Source organism: Anabrus simplex, chromosome 3, assembly GCF_040414725.1.
Source record: "Anabrus simplex isolate iqAnaSimp1 chromosome 3, ASM4041472v1, whole genome shotgun sequence".
Classification (NCBI taxonomy): Eukaryota; Metazoa; Arthropoda; class Insecta; order Orthoptera; family Tettigoniidae; genus Anabrus; species Anabrus simplex.
The window spans coordinates 382,248,342-382,263,602 of NC_090267.1; the positions used below are offsets into that span (position 1 = coordinate 382,248,342).

The 15,261-nt window shown below is 40.0% G+C and overlaps 1 protein-coding gene across 2 annotated transcripts in view; it reads right to left on the reverse strand.

Moving 5' to 3' along the window:
• The window catches only part of LOC136866399 (pumilio homolog 3), a 152,819-nt gene that overhangs the window by 80,517 nt on the left and 57,041 nt on the right, over window positions 1-15,261 (reverse strand). For both annotated transcript variants that reach the window (XM_067143322.2, XM_067143321.2), the window contains exons 8-9: window positions 12,794-12,948; window positions 6,373-6,518 (exon numbers count right to left, since the gene is read on the reverse strand). In XM_067143322.2, coding sequence (XP_066999423.2) covers window positions 6,373-6,518; window positions 12,794-12,948 — 301 coding nt within the window. The remainder of the gene's footprint in view (window positions 1-6,372; window positions 6,519-12,793; window positions 12,949-15,261) is intronic.

Sequence of the window (15,261 nt, forward strand, 5' to 3'; positions counted from 1 at the left end):
CTGGAAGTTTGCAGTTTGCAGGAGGATAAGTCCCCGACTGACTTCCTCAAAACCGTAGGAAGGTTCTACGAAGTCAAGCGGAACCCAGCGAACGAAGCAACAAAACAACGCTCGAGCCACCGAGTACCTCAAAGATCTGTTGTAATTGTGGTACCAAGGGCCATATAAGCCAGAATTGCGAAGAGCCTCCATCTGACGTCCGGACGGCTGAGAAATATACCAGCCAGCGGAAACAACTATTAGCCAGCCTTAAGGGGCGAAGGTTGGCTCAGGAAAGTCGTCAAGCCCCAGCAGCCCACGCATGCGTAACAAGACTGTGATCAAATTGGTAGCAGCCTAATGGTAGACGGAGTCATCGACGGGATAGTGCGGAGCATGCTGAATTACAATGGAGCAACAAGGACCATCGTGAAGCTAACAGTTGCGCAGCAGTGGAGAATTCAACCCCTGCCGGTGAACCTCAGCCTGGCTACCGCCACGGCAAGACAGTGATGGAATTCTCCGTAGGGCGGCGGAAAGTGAAGCACCGGGTTCTTGCTGCGGACATCATGGACGAGATAACTATTGAACTCGACTTTCTGAACGAACATAAAATCATCCTGGATATGAGCACTAACACGCTTTGGTATGGGGATGAAGAAATTGCCATGCGACCAGCGTGGGAAGGCACTGCTTTACGCCAGGTTAGGCTGCCAGAGAACCTGACCATCCCAGCAAGGACTGCGGTGGACGCGGCTGTGGATGTGGATGGAGCTGCTGGAGGCTTGACAGCCATTGTGGAGCCGGAATATCAGAACGTTCGAACAAGGGGATTACTGATCGCCAAAACCTTTTGCAAAACCTCTCATCAGTCTTATGTTCGAGTGACCAACTTGAATGACAATGACATTGCCATTCACCAAGGCACAACACTTGGAGTTTGTGAGCCTGTTGTATGGATTGCTCGCTGTGAAGCCATCAAGTCGGAGCAGCTAGACACAGGAGAGCACGTTGGAACTTGCCAGAGGTCCTGTGGAAGGTGTATGAAACATTCACCAACAAACTAGAACGCGGGCAATGAGAGAAGCTGGAAGACCTACTGCTGGAGTATCAAGGCATCTTATCCCTGGACAGCAACAATTTCGGCCGGACAAAACTCATATATCAATGGATTGATGTGGGTGTCAGCATACCGATCAAGACTCCGTTTCGACGAGTTCCACTCACAAAGCAATACGAAGCAGACCGGATGATCGAAGAAATGAAAGAACAGAAAGTAACAGAACCCTCAGAAATCCCTTGGAGCTCCCCAGTAGTATTGGTGAAGAAAAAGGACGGCTCTACTCAATTCTGTGTCGACTACAGAAGAGTAAACGACGTCACGAAGAAAGACATTCAGGTTGTGCAATGCCCCGGCAACGTTTGTGAGGCTGATGGAGACTGTGCTGAGAGGGTCGCACTGGACGATGTGCCTGATTTACCTGGATGACGTCGTTCGTTCGTTCTTGGAAGCATCTTCGACGAACACCTGAAGAATTTAAGGGAGATTCTTGGAAAATTGAGATCAGCCCAGCTGAAGTTCAGCCCGAACAAATGCCAGCTCTCAGAAGAAGGAGTCCGAACGGATCCTGAGAAAACCATGACGGTGAGGGAGTGGCCAGTTCCTATGGACAAGTCTTTGCCAAGCTGTTGCATTGTCTTATGGAGAATGACCAATGGTTCACCTGGACAGAGGAACGCCAAAAATCTTATGACCACCTGAAGCACGCACTATGTACAGCACCTGTATTGGTATACCCTAGAGCTGGGGTGAAATTTGTGCTCGACACGGGCGCCAGTTTGGTATTGGGAGCGTCCTGTCTCAGGCCGTGGACAACGGAGAGTGGGTAGTGGCATTCTTCAGTAAGACCCTCTCCAAACTGGAAAGAAATTATTGCATCACCCAGAAAGAGTTGCTGGCCATTGTGAAGACCATCGAGCGCTCACGTACCGAGGCCTGGATGGATAAACAATGGTAACCTCAGCTCCAAAACTAAGTTTTACTGCTCTCAATGGGACTCGCTGGTGACCAGGGCTGGATTGGTAAAGCCCGTCTGGGAAGCAGCGATGGGAAGACTCTCCGGGAGCAGGTGGTTATCCCACGCAGTATGGTAGCGGAAGTCCTGAAGGAAGTGCATGGTGGAGCTTCGGGAGGGCACCTCAGAATCAAGAAGACCTTGGAAAAGGTCCGAGGGAGGGTCTACTGGGTAGCGTGCCGATCGGACATGGAAGACTACTGCACTAGATGCAACGAGTGTGTTGCCAGCAAGGGACCAAGCCGGAGACATAAAGGCCGAATAAAGACTTATGTGGGCACACCCCTCGAGAGAGTGGCAAATTATGTGACTGGACCATTCCCTACCAGTGACGTGGGAAATCGTTATATACTTGTCGTCATTGACTATTTCACTAAGTGGCCGGAGGCGTATGTGCTTCCGAAATAGAAGGCAACTACGGTGGCGGAAACCCTCGTGAACGAGCTCGTCAGTAGATACGGCATACCACTGGAGCCGCATTCCGATCAGGGATGGAACTTCGAGTCAGCGGTCTTCCAAAATATGTGCCACTTGTTGGGTACGCGTGACGCAAGTGCGATAACAGGTATAACTTGAAAACAATATTCTCTCACCCATGGGTAACTAATGCAGATACCGAGCTTGAATTATTATGGTTGTTATTATTATTATTATTATCATTATTATTATTATTATTACTTGTATGTATAGCTGTGAAGTGACATACATCCATTTATTATTATTATTATTATTATTATTATTATTTACGTAGTCAAATGATCGTATTGTGTGTGAGATTATGTCATGAAAGTATTAGTATTACAATTATTTACATAGTCGAATGATCGTATTGTGTGTGAGGTTATGTCATGAAACACGTCAAATACTTTAATATGATAATACCGGACAGCTTGCTGTTTTCAGTGAGAAAGTCGATAGTGCTGCTACCTACATGGCTTGGTGTGACCAACTCTTCAATAACATAATGTCATCTGTATGATTCTTGGCGCACTGCCGTGTTGTTTACAATGTATCAGTGTTTGTCACTAAATAATCTTACATTGCAGTTATATTCCAAGAAAAGTGTTATGCGCTGAACAAATTATCCACAAGCTAATGGGCATGGGAACTGATAAGGACAGCAAGTATTAAAAAAGTTATTACCTCGCCTCTGTGTTGAGGTTACATTCTATGACACTTATATTAAGAAAATCAATCAAATACTCTACTGAAATGTTAGTGGGACGTAAAACAATAATAATAACATATATGGAACTCTAGTATACTCAAACTTGGGGGTCCACATTGTTAAACAGTACCATAAATTTCACAAACGAAAACTTGTGGGCCTGTAGCGTAATGGTTATCGCAGTAGTCTTGAAATTGAAAATTGAAGGCCATGAGTTTCGAATCCAGTCATATTTTTACTGTAAGAAAATAATAATAATAATAATAATAACAATAATAATAATAATAATAATAATAATAATAATTTTCTTTACGTCCCACTAAGTACTTTTTACGGTTTTCGGAGACGCCGAGGTGCCGGAATATAGTCCCCAGGAATACTTTTACATGCCAGTAAATCTACCTACACGAGGCTGACGTATTTGAGCACCTTCAATTACCACCGGACTGAGCCAGGATCGAACCTGCCAAATTTGGGTCAGAAGGCCATCGCATCAACCGTCTGAGCCACTCAGCCCGGCGTAAGAAAATTCTTCTTCTTTATCTGTTTACCCTCCAGGGTCGGTTTTTCCCTCGGACTCAGCCATGGATCCCACCTCTACCGCCTCAAGGGCAGTGTCTTGGAGCTTCAGAATCTGGGTCGGGGGATATAACTGGGGAGGATGACCAGTACCTCGCCCAGGCGGCCTCACCTGCTATGCTGAACAGGGGCCTTGCGGGGGCATAGGGAGATTGGAAGGGATAGACAAGGAAGACGGAAGGAAGTGGCCGTGGCCTTAAGTTAGGTACCATCCCGGCATTTGCCTGGAGAAGGATGGCCACTTCCAGGATGGCTGAGGTGGGAATCGAACCCACCTCTATTCAGTTGACCTCCCGAGGCTGAGAGGACCCCGTTCCAGCCTTCGTACCACTTTTTTTATTTTCGTGGCAGAGCCTGGAATCGAACCCGGGCCTCCGGGGGTATTAGCTAATGGCATGAACCACTACACCACAGAAGCGGGCAAGACAACTATTTCAGTGTATTACAGGCATAGGCTTGAGCACCAGTCCAACTAATTTCAATACGTGTGTATGGTAATGCTTCATGCATAAATTTGTGAAAGAGACTTTAGGAAATTCTGAACACTTCTTCCTTGTCAAGAACATCCTAGTTCACTCACCTTAACCCCAATGTATTATAGATATTATGTATTTCTGTCTTCAGAGGTAAAACAGAAAATTCAAAGTACAGCAAAAACGAGAGAGCAGCGTGAGCTGAGTTCTCCCATAGCATTCGGGAAGATCGGCCGTATCGAAGAAGAAGAAGACGAAGAAGAAGAAGAAGAAGAAGACAAAATAATGGATCAGAACTCCTGTTCCTTAATTACAGCTTCTCTTTCCCAAAATTGTAATAAACCATTGATGTTGTTAAGTTATCTGCCCGCTCTGGCGCTTTGGCTGAATGGTTAGCGCTTCGTGCCCCCCGTTTTTATGATACCTTCATTCTTCGGAGTGTTGGATCTCTTCCATTTCCCTTCTGATTAGTGTTAATAGAGGATGGCTGGCCAGTTGCACTTCCTCTTAAAAAATAATCACCACCACGGAAAGGTCAGCGTACTGGCCTTCGGTTCAGAGGACCCTGATACGATTCCCGACTGAGTCGGAGATTTTATTCGCGTCTGTTAATTCCTGTAGATCGGGGGCTACGGGTTTGTGTTCGTATTCATACGCATCTTCAAATATATACAACACATCACACGTGAAACAACCACAGAAACACGAGGTAGTGAATATATATCCCTCCACATACGATCGGTGGTAGGAAAGGCATCCGACCGCAAAACTAGGCTAAGTCCATACAACGTCCTTCGCCAAGCTATAAAAAACTGGAGAGAGTAGGTAGTTGTTAAATATTTCCCCCAGAGGATGGTTGGATCCTCAAACAAATGCTGCTTTTAATTTTCAAGGCATAGCGAAAGGCACGGGTAACATAATGCTCGTTTGGAGGTTTATGAAAGAGGCATTTCATATTTTAAAATGTCATTCTTAATTATTATGATTATTCAATTTATTATTTTATTCCTCTCAGATGTAGCATAGCCGAGTATGCAGTTCACACCAACACGCTAGATGTCACCACCATCGCTGTTCGCACTCGACTCAATGCTGTTGAGATAGAGCTGTCCGGTATTGGTGTATTAAAGTATTTGAACACGTGTTGTACATAGACATTGATATCAGTTCCATTAATGTAAATACCTGTAAATTAATATGATATAGATGTTGATTCCCATAGGGAACCAGAAATATTTGTCCCAGATGAGTAAATTTATAATACCAATATAAATGGTCCGTTATTGGACATTATAAATTTTCCAGCTACAGCTACCAACTGATGAGCCCAACTTAGCACACGGGGGGCGAAATGCTGACAACCAGGAATGAATTAGCTGTAAAATTTTCTGTGGAACACTGCACATTGAGTGGCTGGGATAATGCAACAATGCAACAACATAGCAGTCACTTGGTTGGACAATACTGAGTAGCCTCTCAAGGCCAAAACGCTTTCCACTGGACATAGACTATGTTTTATCATGCTATCGTTTTATCCCTAACAAAAAAATGCACATGTAGGCAACAATTTTCCTGAGTTTTTCAGTCAAGAAGTACAATCAGTAGTGTCTAGAAATATGTAAGATTCTTACATTACAGAAGCATCAACAAGAATTAACTCCAAAATGCAAGTTCATTAACACTTAGCTAAATATAGAACCATTAGTACAGAACATACAGAAAGCAAGACTGAGATGGTTCGAACATGTAAAAAGAATGTGAAAGGAACAGGTAGCAAGAAGGAAATTAGGAAGAGAAGTTAAGGGAAAAAGACCAATTGGAAGACCGAGAAGAAGGTGGATGGATCAGATTTGGAAGGACATTAGAGAAGCTGGATTGGATGTGGTGGAAGTAATGGAGCAGGAAAAGTGGAAGGACAGAAAGGAGTAGAGGAGGCTGGAGTGGGACAATGATGATCATCATCATTTTGGGGTAGTATTATTATACTGCAATAAAAAATATGCAATAAAACAATACTCTACTGAAAAAACAAACAAACAAACAAACAAACAAAGAAAATAACAACACACTGTCAGATTATAACATACAACTACATTACCTTTTCCAGCTTTCAAGATTCCTAATGTCACCATAGCAATCGAACCACTACTGAACCATTTCGAAGGATCACAAGCAACTGATTCCAGAAGTGGACTTATCACAGCATCTCTTAATTCTGATTCACGGATATTCATGTCCTTCTTGCTGCAGGATAAAATAAATCACATTTACTATTTAAAATCATAAAACAGCCACAGAATTCATGAACAATCAATCAATCAATCAATCAATCAATCAATCAATCAATCAATCAATCCAATCAATCAATCAATCAATCAATCAATCAATCAATCAAATTCAATAAATAAATAAATAAATAAATAAATAAATAAATAAATAAATAAATAAATAAATAAATAAATAAATAAATAAATAAATAAATAAATAAATAAATAAATAAATAAATAAATAAATAAATAAATAAATAAAATGCCTACAGATATAACATACACAGTACAATGCCATTATAACGAACGCCAGTTTAACGAAATGTTCAGAATAGCAAAATTATTTTTAGGCCCCTTACCTTTTCCCTATTTATTGTGTGTTAAAATATTTGATTGAGACAAATTTTGAACTTGAATTATAACGAATTAAAATGTAGCCTTTTTGCTTATATTTAACACCTTCTTCCTTCGGAATATAATTGAAATTCATCCCGTTTTAATTGCCGCATATTTTGCACAACATGCCTCTATACAGCTAATACCAGGCGGCACACTCTATACAACACACAGGCCGATTACAAATCAGGGGAAGGTAAGTGAACACATTACAATTCTGACGAGTGGGTTGCCTACCCAACAGCACGTGAAGATTATCTTATTCAGTTTTGGTGTACCAGTACTGAACGTCATTATGTAGAATTACTTTCTTATGCAAAAAAACACAAATTAAGGCCAATTTTCTATTAATAAAAATATCTTCAAATATTGGGGTGCGCAGATTGGATTAAAGTATTCGTGTTTACAGGATATAGTTCAGGTAGCCATTTTACATACAAGTACGCGATTGGTTGAGCTGGATATTGATTTCAAAGTAACCAATACGTAAGAAGTAACTATTGGCTGGGTAGGAACGCCACATTTACAATCAACTAATGAACGTTACAGTTTCATGTCTCTACACTCAGTACTGCATTTCGTTTATTCACGTCTCGTGGAACGTTCATTGTTTATCCTTCGTTCATGAAGCAACGTGTGTATTAGTGTGCCAGTAAACTCTTTCGCCAATATGGATCAAAAGAAGCGAAAGCAGTTTTCTTTAAAAGAAAAATGTAAAATACTTCGGGAAGTGGAGAAAGGAGGAAAGAAAGAAGAAATAGCGAAGAAGTATGACATCAGCCCTTCAAAGTCGTGAAATTCCTTACTAATGAAGACAAAATTAAAATCTGTCAGAAAGTGGACTGAGCATCCGCATCTTAAAGCATGCAGAGGTCGCAAACGTTTAACTCGCACCTTCGAGTTTCGACTTGATCATTTAAGTTGGTCGAAGTTTTGTTTGATTCAAAATGGCGGCCAAAATCATTCCTGCCAGTCGCACTTGGCCTAGTGTAACCTCCAATTCACTGTCAAAGAGTGTGACCAGAGAATAATGTTTAATAACCTCCGGCTCCAAAATAATAGAATTCTACTAACATTTGTTTTAGTAGTGTCATCATCATCATCCTAAACCATCTCCAGTTTCCCGGGTGTGGTATATGAGCCTCCTCCATCTCATCCTGTCCTTGTACCATTCTTCCTCTACCAACTTGTCCCAATCATTACCTCTCAGCAGTACATCGTCATCAACTAAATCTATCCATTTCCCTTCGTGGCCTTCCCACGGGTCGCCTTCCTTCTACTTTTCTGTCAAATTCCATCCTTGCAGTTCTGTTTACCGGCATCCTCTTCATGTGACCGAACCACTTCAGTCTTGATATCTGAATCTTATTGAGGAGAGAATCATCTATTCCTACTTCTTCTCTAATTTTCTCATTCCTAATCTTGTCTTTCCTGGTTTTCTGGATCATAGTGCGTAGGAATTTCATTTCAGCTGCCTGAAGTTTGGAATTATCTCTATTGGTCAGTGTTGTGGTTTCGAGACTGTCTGTAAGAATTAGTGTATAATAGGACTTGTACAATGTCATTTTTGTTTTCATGGGTATTTGCTCATCCCACAGCAGGTGTCTTACCTGGTGGTAAAACTATGTTGCTTTATTGATTCGATTGTTCACCTCATGTTTTGCTAGGTTGTCATTTGATATACCGCTACCCAAGTATTTGAAAATTGGAACGTTGTTCAGTTGGGCTTCATTTAACATGACTATTGGTTCTGCTCCTTCCCCATACACTTTCATCACCACCGTCTTGGTCTTACTGATGTTTAAACCATATTTCTTAAACTCCTCATTTCAGCTTTGCATTCTCTCTCCCAATTCCTCTTCTGAGTCACTCCAGATCGCAACACCATCTGCAAATGTGAAGGTTTTGATATCTCCATGTTCTTTCCTTTTAATAAATTTCATTACTACATCCATTACAATAATAAATAGAAGTGGTGACAATGAGCTGCCCTGCTGCACTCCTCTCTTTGTTTCAAACCAGTCCGACAAACCACATCCTACTCGAATACAGCTTCTATTACCACTATACAACATTTTCACTTTGTCTATGAGGCTGTCTCGCACTTGAAGTTCTTTCATGCATTGCCAAATTCTTTCCCTTGGTACACTGTCGTATGCTTTCTCAATGTCCAAAAATATTAGAAATAAAGGCTTGTTCTTCTCCCAGTATTTTTCCATTAGCATCCTAATTGCAAATATAAGGTCTGTAGTTGACCTTCCTGGTCTGAAACCATACTGCTCTTCTTCCAAAATTGGTTCAACAATATCTCTGATTCTGGTCTCTTTTTTCCAATATTTTCAGGACACGTGACAGTAGTGTGATACCACAGTAATTAATACATTTTCATCGGCTTCCTTTCTTGAACAAAGGTACAATGATGCCCATCTTCCAGTCCTCAGGAATAGTATTTTCCTCCCATATCTTGTTGAGCAGTCTGTAGAGCCACTGGATTCCTGGAATTCCCGCCGCTTTCAGCATATCTGCACTTAGTTCATCTATGCCCACTGCCTTTCCTTTCTTCATGCTCTTGAGCGCATTTTCAACCTCAAGCCATGTAATTGGTGGTTCAGTTGTGGTTCCTCGACTTGGCTCTCCTCTATCCATTGTTATGTTTTCTGTATCTCCATTCAGCAGCTTTTCAAAATAGATCTTGAGTTCTTGTTTAATTTCTCCCTCTTCTTGTGCCAGAGTTCCATCATCACGTTCTATTGCTTTTATGGTCTCTTGATCCCTTCGCTTGTTTTTCACTACTCTGTATAGCAATTTCATATTTCCTCTACTGTCCTCTTCCAGTTTGTCTGCAAACTCATTCCATTTCTTCTCTTCTTCTTCCCTTACAATGTTCTTTACAGCAAGTTTCTTGTTAGAAGGAGTGTGATCTGCAATAATACTTTGATATTTTTATTGGCCCACGTGCACATGTTTTCATATCTGGTGTTTGGTGTTTTTCACAACTTTCAGTGCACTTGTTACTTTATGAGCCCCAGGAGAAAAGGTTTCATATTTGTTCTCTCGTGTTTTTCACACCTTTTAATAATACTTTTTTAGATATGGCAGGTACAGTTTACACTGTATCCGCGGATATACAACGTAAAATGCCCTCACATCGGAAAAAGTCGTATTTAGCGTTTCTATATCCCTGTTGGATAGTTTTTATTCGTATATTCAGTAGTAAGTTTTCTTGCTTAACACATTCTTTTCTGTTATCCCCTGTACGAACGTCTTAATGAGGTTTTACTGTATGTCTTAAATGTCATAAAAGAATACTAAAACTACACTATTAATAAAATAAACACATCCGTAAATTCAACAGTGCAAATACAAACTTGTGTCCTCATCCCGAGGTGGTGTAAATTTTAGAAATAGTCCATCCTATAATGGCAAAGTTTATACAGATTCTTTTAAAAGAAACTTTTAAATTTACTTTGACAGCAGTACTCAACAACATAATTGAATTTTGCAACAGAACCAAGGATTTTGAATTAGAGGAAAGTAACACAAAGTAACATAAAAGACATGTATTCCGACATACCGATTTCTAAAACAATAGATATTATAAGTGATAGGAATCCGTGTAACGATGAGAAGGAAGAAGCCTCAAAGAGTTCAACACAGTTTGACTCTTGTGCAGGCAACAAACATGGCACATAGTCTTCAGGATTTTCTTGTCACGAAGTGATGTGCCAGAATCTGTGTTAAATTCAACTGCAGTGGTTGCTGACTGCCTTGAATATTCGTTTGTGTCTGGGAGTGTTCAGAAGAAAATCACAGACTTTTTCAAAATATAAAGTCAAGGACATAATGTGGTACAGGGTAAAATTTAGATACTGAAAACTTCTTGCAAGTACCTGTACTTTATATAATTTCTTCTGTATCTTAATTTTCCTCTTATTTAATAAATACAGTATTAAGGTTTTTATGTGTAAATTCATGTTGAAATAATGTCGATTCTTCAACAGGTTTAGCAAGGGACGAGTTCTTAAGAATTGATTTATTTCAGTACAACAAAATTTCACTACAACAAATTCAATTCTGAGGCCCCAAAATATTGTTATACTGGTATTTTACTGTATACAAAAATATAAAGAACCATTTGAAATAAGTGAAGAGAGCTGAAAATGTTGATGAAAGTTACAGGAGGTATGGAAAAGAGTCATCCTACAGTATGAAATGGTGTATGGCTTTTAGTGCCGGGAGTGTCCGAGGACAAATTCGGCTCACCACGTGCAGGTCTTTTGATTTGACTCCCGTAGGCGACCTGCATGTCGTGATGAGGATGAAATTATGATAAAGACAACACATACACACAGCCCCCATGCCAACGGAATTAACCAATGATGGTTAAAATTCCTGACGCTGCCGGGAATCAAACATGGGACCCCTGTGACCAAAGGCCAGCATGCTAACCATTTAGCCATGGAGCTGGACATCCTACAGTAAGGATGTTGAAGAGGAACTGGAAGGTATAAGAGATTCTCAAGGATGAGCTCAGGAAACTAAAATCTGGCAAATCAATCTGACCAGATCATATAAATGTGGTACTGTTTTCCGTAATTATCTGGGGTGGGCACTAATGTAGATTAAGCAAAGTTTTACGGCTGGATGCCCTTTCTGATGCCAACCCTATGTGGAGGGATATTCAGTATTTTGTGTTTCTGTGGTGGTTTGTACTGCAGTGTCAAGTGCTGTACGTAAATGAAGAGAAATGTATTAAGACAGTCATGAACATCCAGCCTCCAAGCTAGAGCAATTAACAAAACGGGACTAAAATCCCCTGCCCCACTGGGAATCAAACTGAGGGCCCTCTGACCCAAAGGCTGACCATTCAGCTAAGGAGCCAGATGTTGTTCCGCTTAAAGTGGTGAATAATACTGACATCCACTTAAAGCCGTTCGACCACAACTACAACACTGGGAACATCCCTGAAAACTGGCCGAACTTCATCTTCATTAGACTGACGAAGACACTGAATTCTTAACAATGGATTGATTTACACGCTGATCAACTAAGAAGTTTGTTCTGAAAGTCTTATTAAAAATTCTATACACCAACTTACGGAGAAATGATGTGATGTCCTATTTCTTTGCAAAACACAGGAAAGCAGACTGTTTCAATCACATTTTATGAAATATCAAATATAGCCACACACAGCTAATAACATCGCATGAAAGGTCAAATACAGCCACATACAACTTACCATATAAGGTAAGATAGAAGGAAAAAGAGATGTGGGGGGAGAAGATTATTTCGAGCAGTGCAGAACTTCCAACAGTGGTTCAACTGTTACAAAAATAGATTCCCATAGGGAACCTGAAATATTTGTCTCAAATGCATAAATTTATAATACCAATATAATTACAGGATATTAGAATCATTCCGTGTGTCGATATCTTGGGTGTCGAATGGGAAGGGTTCCTTGTGAGGTACAACTCATCACAGAGATTAATGCAAACCTTCAGAGTGGCATCAAAGCAGACCATGAGACTAGGGAACAGTGAGTAATAGTATGATAAAATAGTATGTTCCTCCAAACATCAATTGGACAATGTTGTCAGTTACTGACTATAACATCCCACATGCTTGTTATGGCTTATGTGAAAATCTTTTGATTTCTCTTCCATAAGTTTCTGTCTTCTCTATGGATATCCTTGCACTATTGATCTTTCCTTTGCAATTTATTAAATTATCAATGTTCATAGAATGAAAGGCAAGTATTTATACCCAATAACTTATAGCAGTATATTATGCACTGTTAGGTTAATTTTAAAACAATGTGGATCTTAGAAATACAACAATATACTGAGTAAAACTTACATAGTTTCACTAGAATCTCCAGCCACAATGATGTTCATTAGGGACGGATGAAAATAGAGAGGATCACGATGTGCTACTAGATAGAGAATCACTTTTCTTCCATGTACATTAGCAGCAATTTCACTTGCATCAGCTAACAGTTCTGCAAGCACCATCTGGAGAGAGAGAGAGAGAGAAAAAAAAAATATAGTAACACTCACCGATGGAAAATCAGTAATATTTCAAAAATATACTAAGGTTAGGGCATAAGTCATGGCAACGTTTTTTTTTTCTTTCACATTTGCACAGTGCTACCAAACAAAGGTCATATGTCCTGGAAAGCATTACCCTAATAGTATACAAAGCGTGAGATGGCGGTGTGCATGACAGGTACTATGCACAGGGCAATGGGACTGCAGAAGTGTGAGAAGTTTCTTTAAAAAAAAAAATCTGTTACAAGAAATAAATCTTAAGCAAAAGTTAAACCATTTGCAAGCAGCTATGGAATTCAGGTAAAACAAACAAAAGCTGGCTAAAGAAAACCCGTGATGAAACTTACTAGTCCATTGTTGTTATGTTAGAAGACAAGCAGCGTCCGTCCCGCAATTTAATACCATGTTTTTTATCCGTATCAAAAGGTGGCAGTGTTAAGTCCTAAATGTACAATGAATTCTTTGTATTTTCCTTGCTCGAAACCGATTGTATTCCATCGATATTTAAGTTTCCGTGAATGGCTAATCGAAGTGGTGGCAACATGTTGTTCATGTTTACATTGTCGGTACCCAGGTGTAAATAAGATGACATGTTTGTGGAATGTGAGGAGTTTGCAGATTGGGAGAATGGAATTTTGAGTGACCGTGATTATGAAATGATGAAGAATCCAGTACGAGTGAAAGTAGTGAGGAAGATGATGTGCACGTGTGAATGAAGATGAACTAGATGTCTGGACTTGGATTAATGATCAAAACATGGCAGTAAACTTCACTGATAAGTTGGGTATCAATCCAATGATTTCCAAACACCAGTTTAAATCTACTACAGAATTAGACGTCTTCAGTTAGTTTCCAGAAAATGATTTCTGGGTAGAAATTGTAAATGAAATCAATGAATATGCTCATGATTAACTTATGGGTGGTGGGGATCTTTGTAATAAGTGGGTAGATGAAATGAAAACTTAATTTGCCCTCATCATTATGATCTCACAAAATAAAAAAACCTAACCTCAGTGATTAATGGAGCACTAGAAAAATCTTATATTTTTCCTGTATTCTTGGTGAAACAATATCTAGACAAATTCAAAAACATTTCAAAAAGTTTATATTTTACTTCTTTCTTGGACTGCAAGGACACTAACAAACTGAAGAAAATTAGACCTGTAATAAAATGCACAAGTTGGAATGGAAAGACAAGGAAAGGAAGATGTTGTAGGGCCCTTCGGATATGGAAAGGTAAACCCAGAAGGCGAGGTGTTGGTGGATTTTTGCATGAGGAACCAAATGATTGTTGGAAACACCTGGTTTAGGAAGAACAGTCAGAAGATTACAAGGTATGGTTGGAGAGACAGAAGAACAAAGACCATGATTGATTATATAATCATAGAGAAAGAACACCGGAAGAACCTTTTAGATGTTACAGCTATGACTGAAGAAGCCTTTGGTGGAGATCATAGAGTTGTGGTAGGAAAATTGAAAGTGGGAAAGATTGAAAAACCCCCATTAAGAAGAGAGAAAAGAATTAAAGTATGGAAGTTGAAGGAGAAAAGCATACAAGAAGAATTTCAAAGGGAAATAATACCCTTGGTACCCAGGACAGAGGTGGGGAGTGTTGAAGATGAATGGAAAAGATTTAAGGAAGCACTGGTTGGATGTGCAGAAAAGGTATGTGGTAGAACATGAAGAATGTGAAGGACAAAGAGACACACTGGTGGAATGATAGGGTAAAGATTAAAGTGAAGAAAAAGAAAATGGCATGGAAAGCATGGAAAACATCTAAGACTGAAGAAAGTAGAAGAAAATATGTGGAGGCAAAGAATTTGACCAAGAAAGTAGTAGAGGAAGAAAACAGGAAGAGGTGGCCCTTATTCACACAGAAATTGAGAGATGATATGCAGGGCAGCAAGAAATTATTGTATGGTATCTTAAGAAACAAAAAGAGAGATCAGGTAAACACCAGATTTGTGAAGGATGAAGACGGCATAATATTAACAAAGCCAGAAGAAATAAGGAATAGATGGAGAGAGTATTTTCAGAAGTTGCTGAACGTAAGAACTGATGACAGTCATTCAATGGACGACCAGGAAAGGCAATTAGTTGATGAAGAAATGGATAAAGAAATTACAATGAATGAAAAACTGCTGGAATAGATGAAATTTCAGTGGAGATGATAAAGGCAGCTGGAGCTGTAGGCCTGCAGTGGACATATTGAGTTCTCAGGATTGTTTGGGAGAATAAGGAGGTCCCTGTTGATCGGCAAAAAGGAACAATCATCCC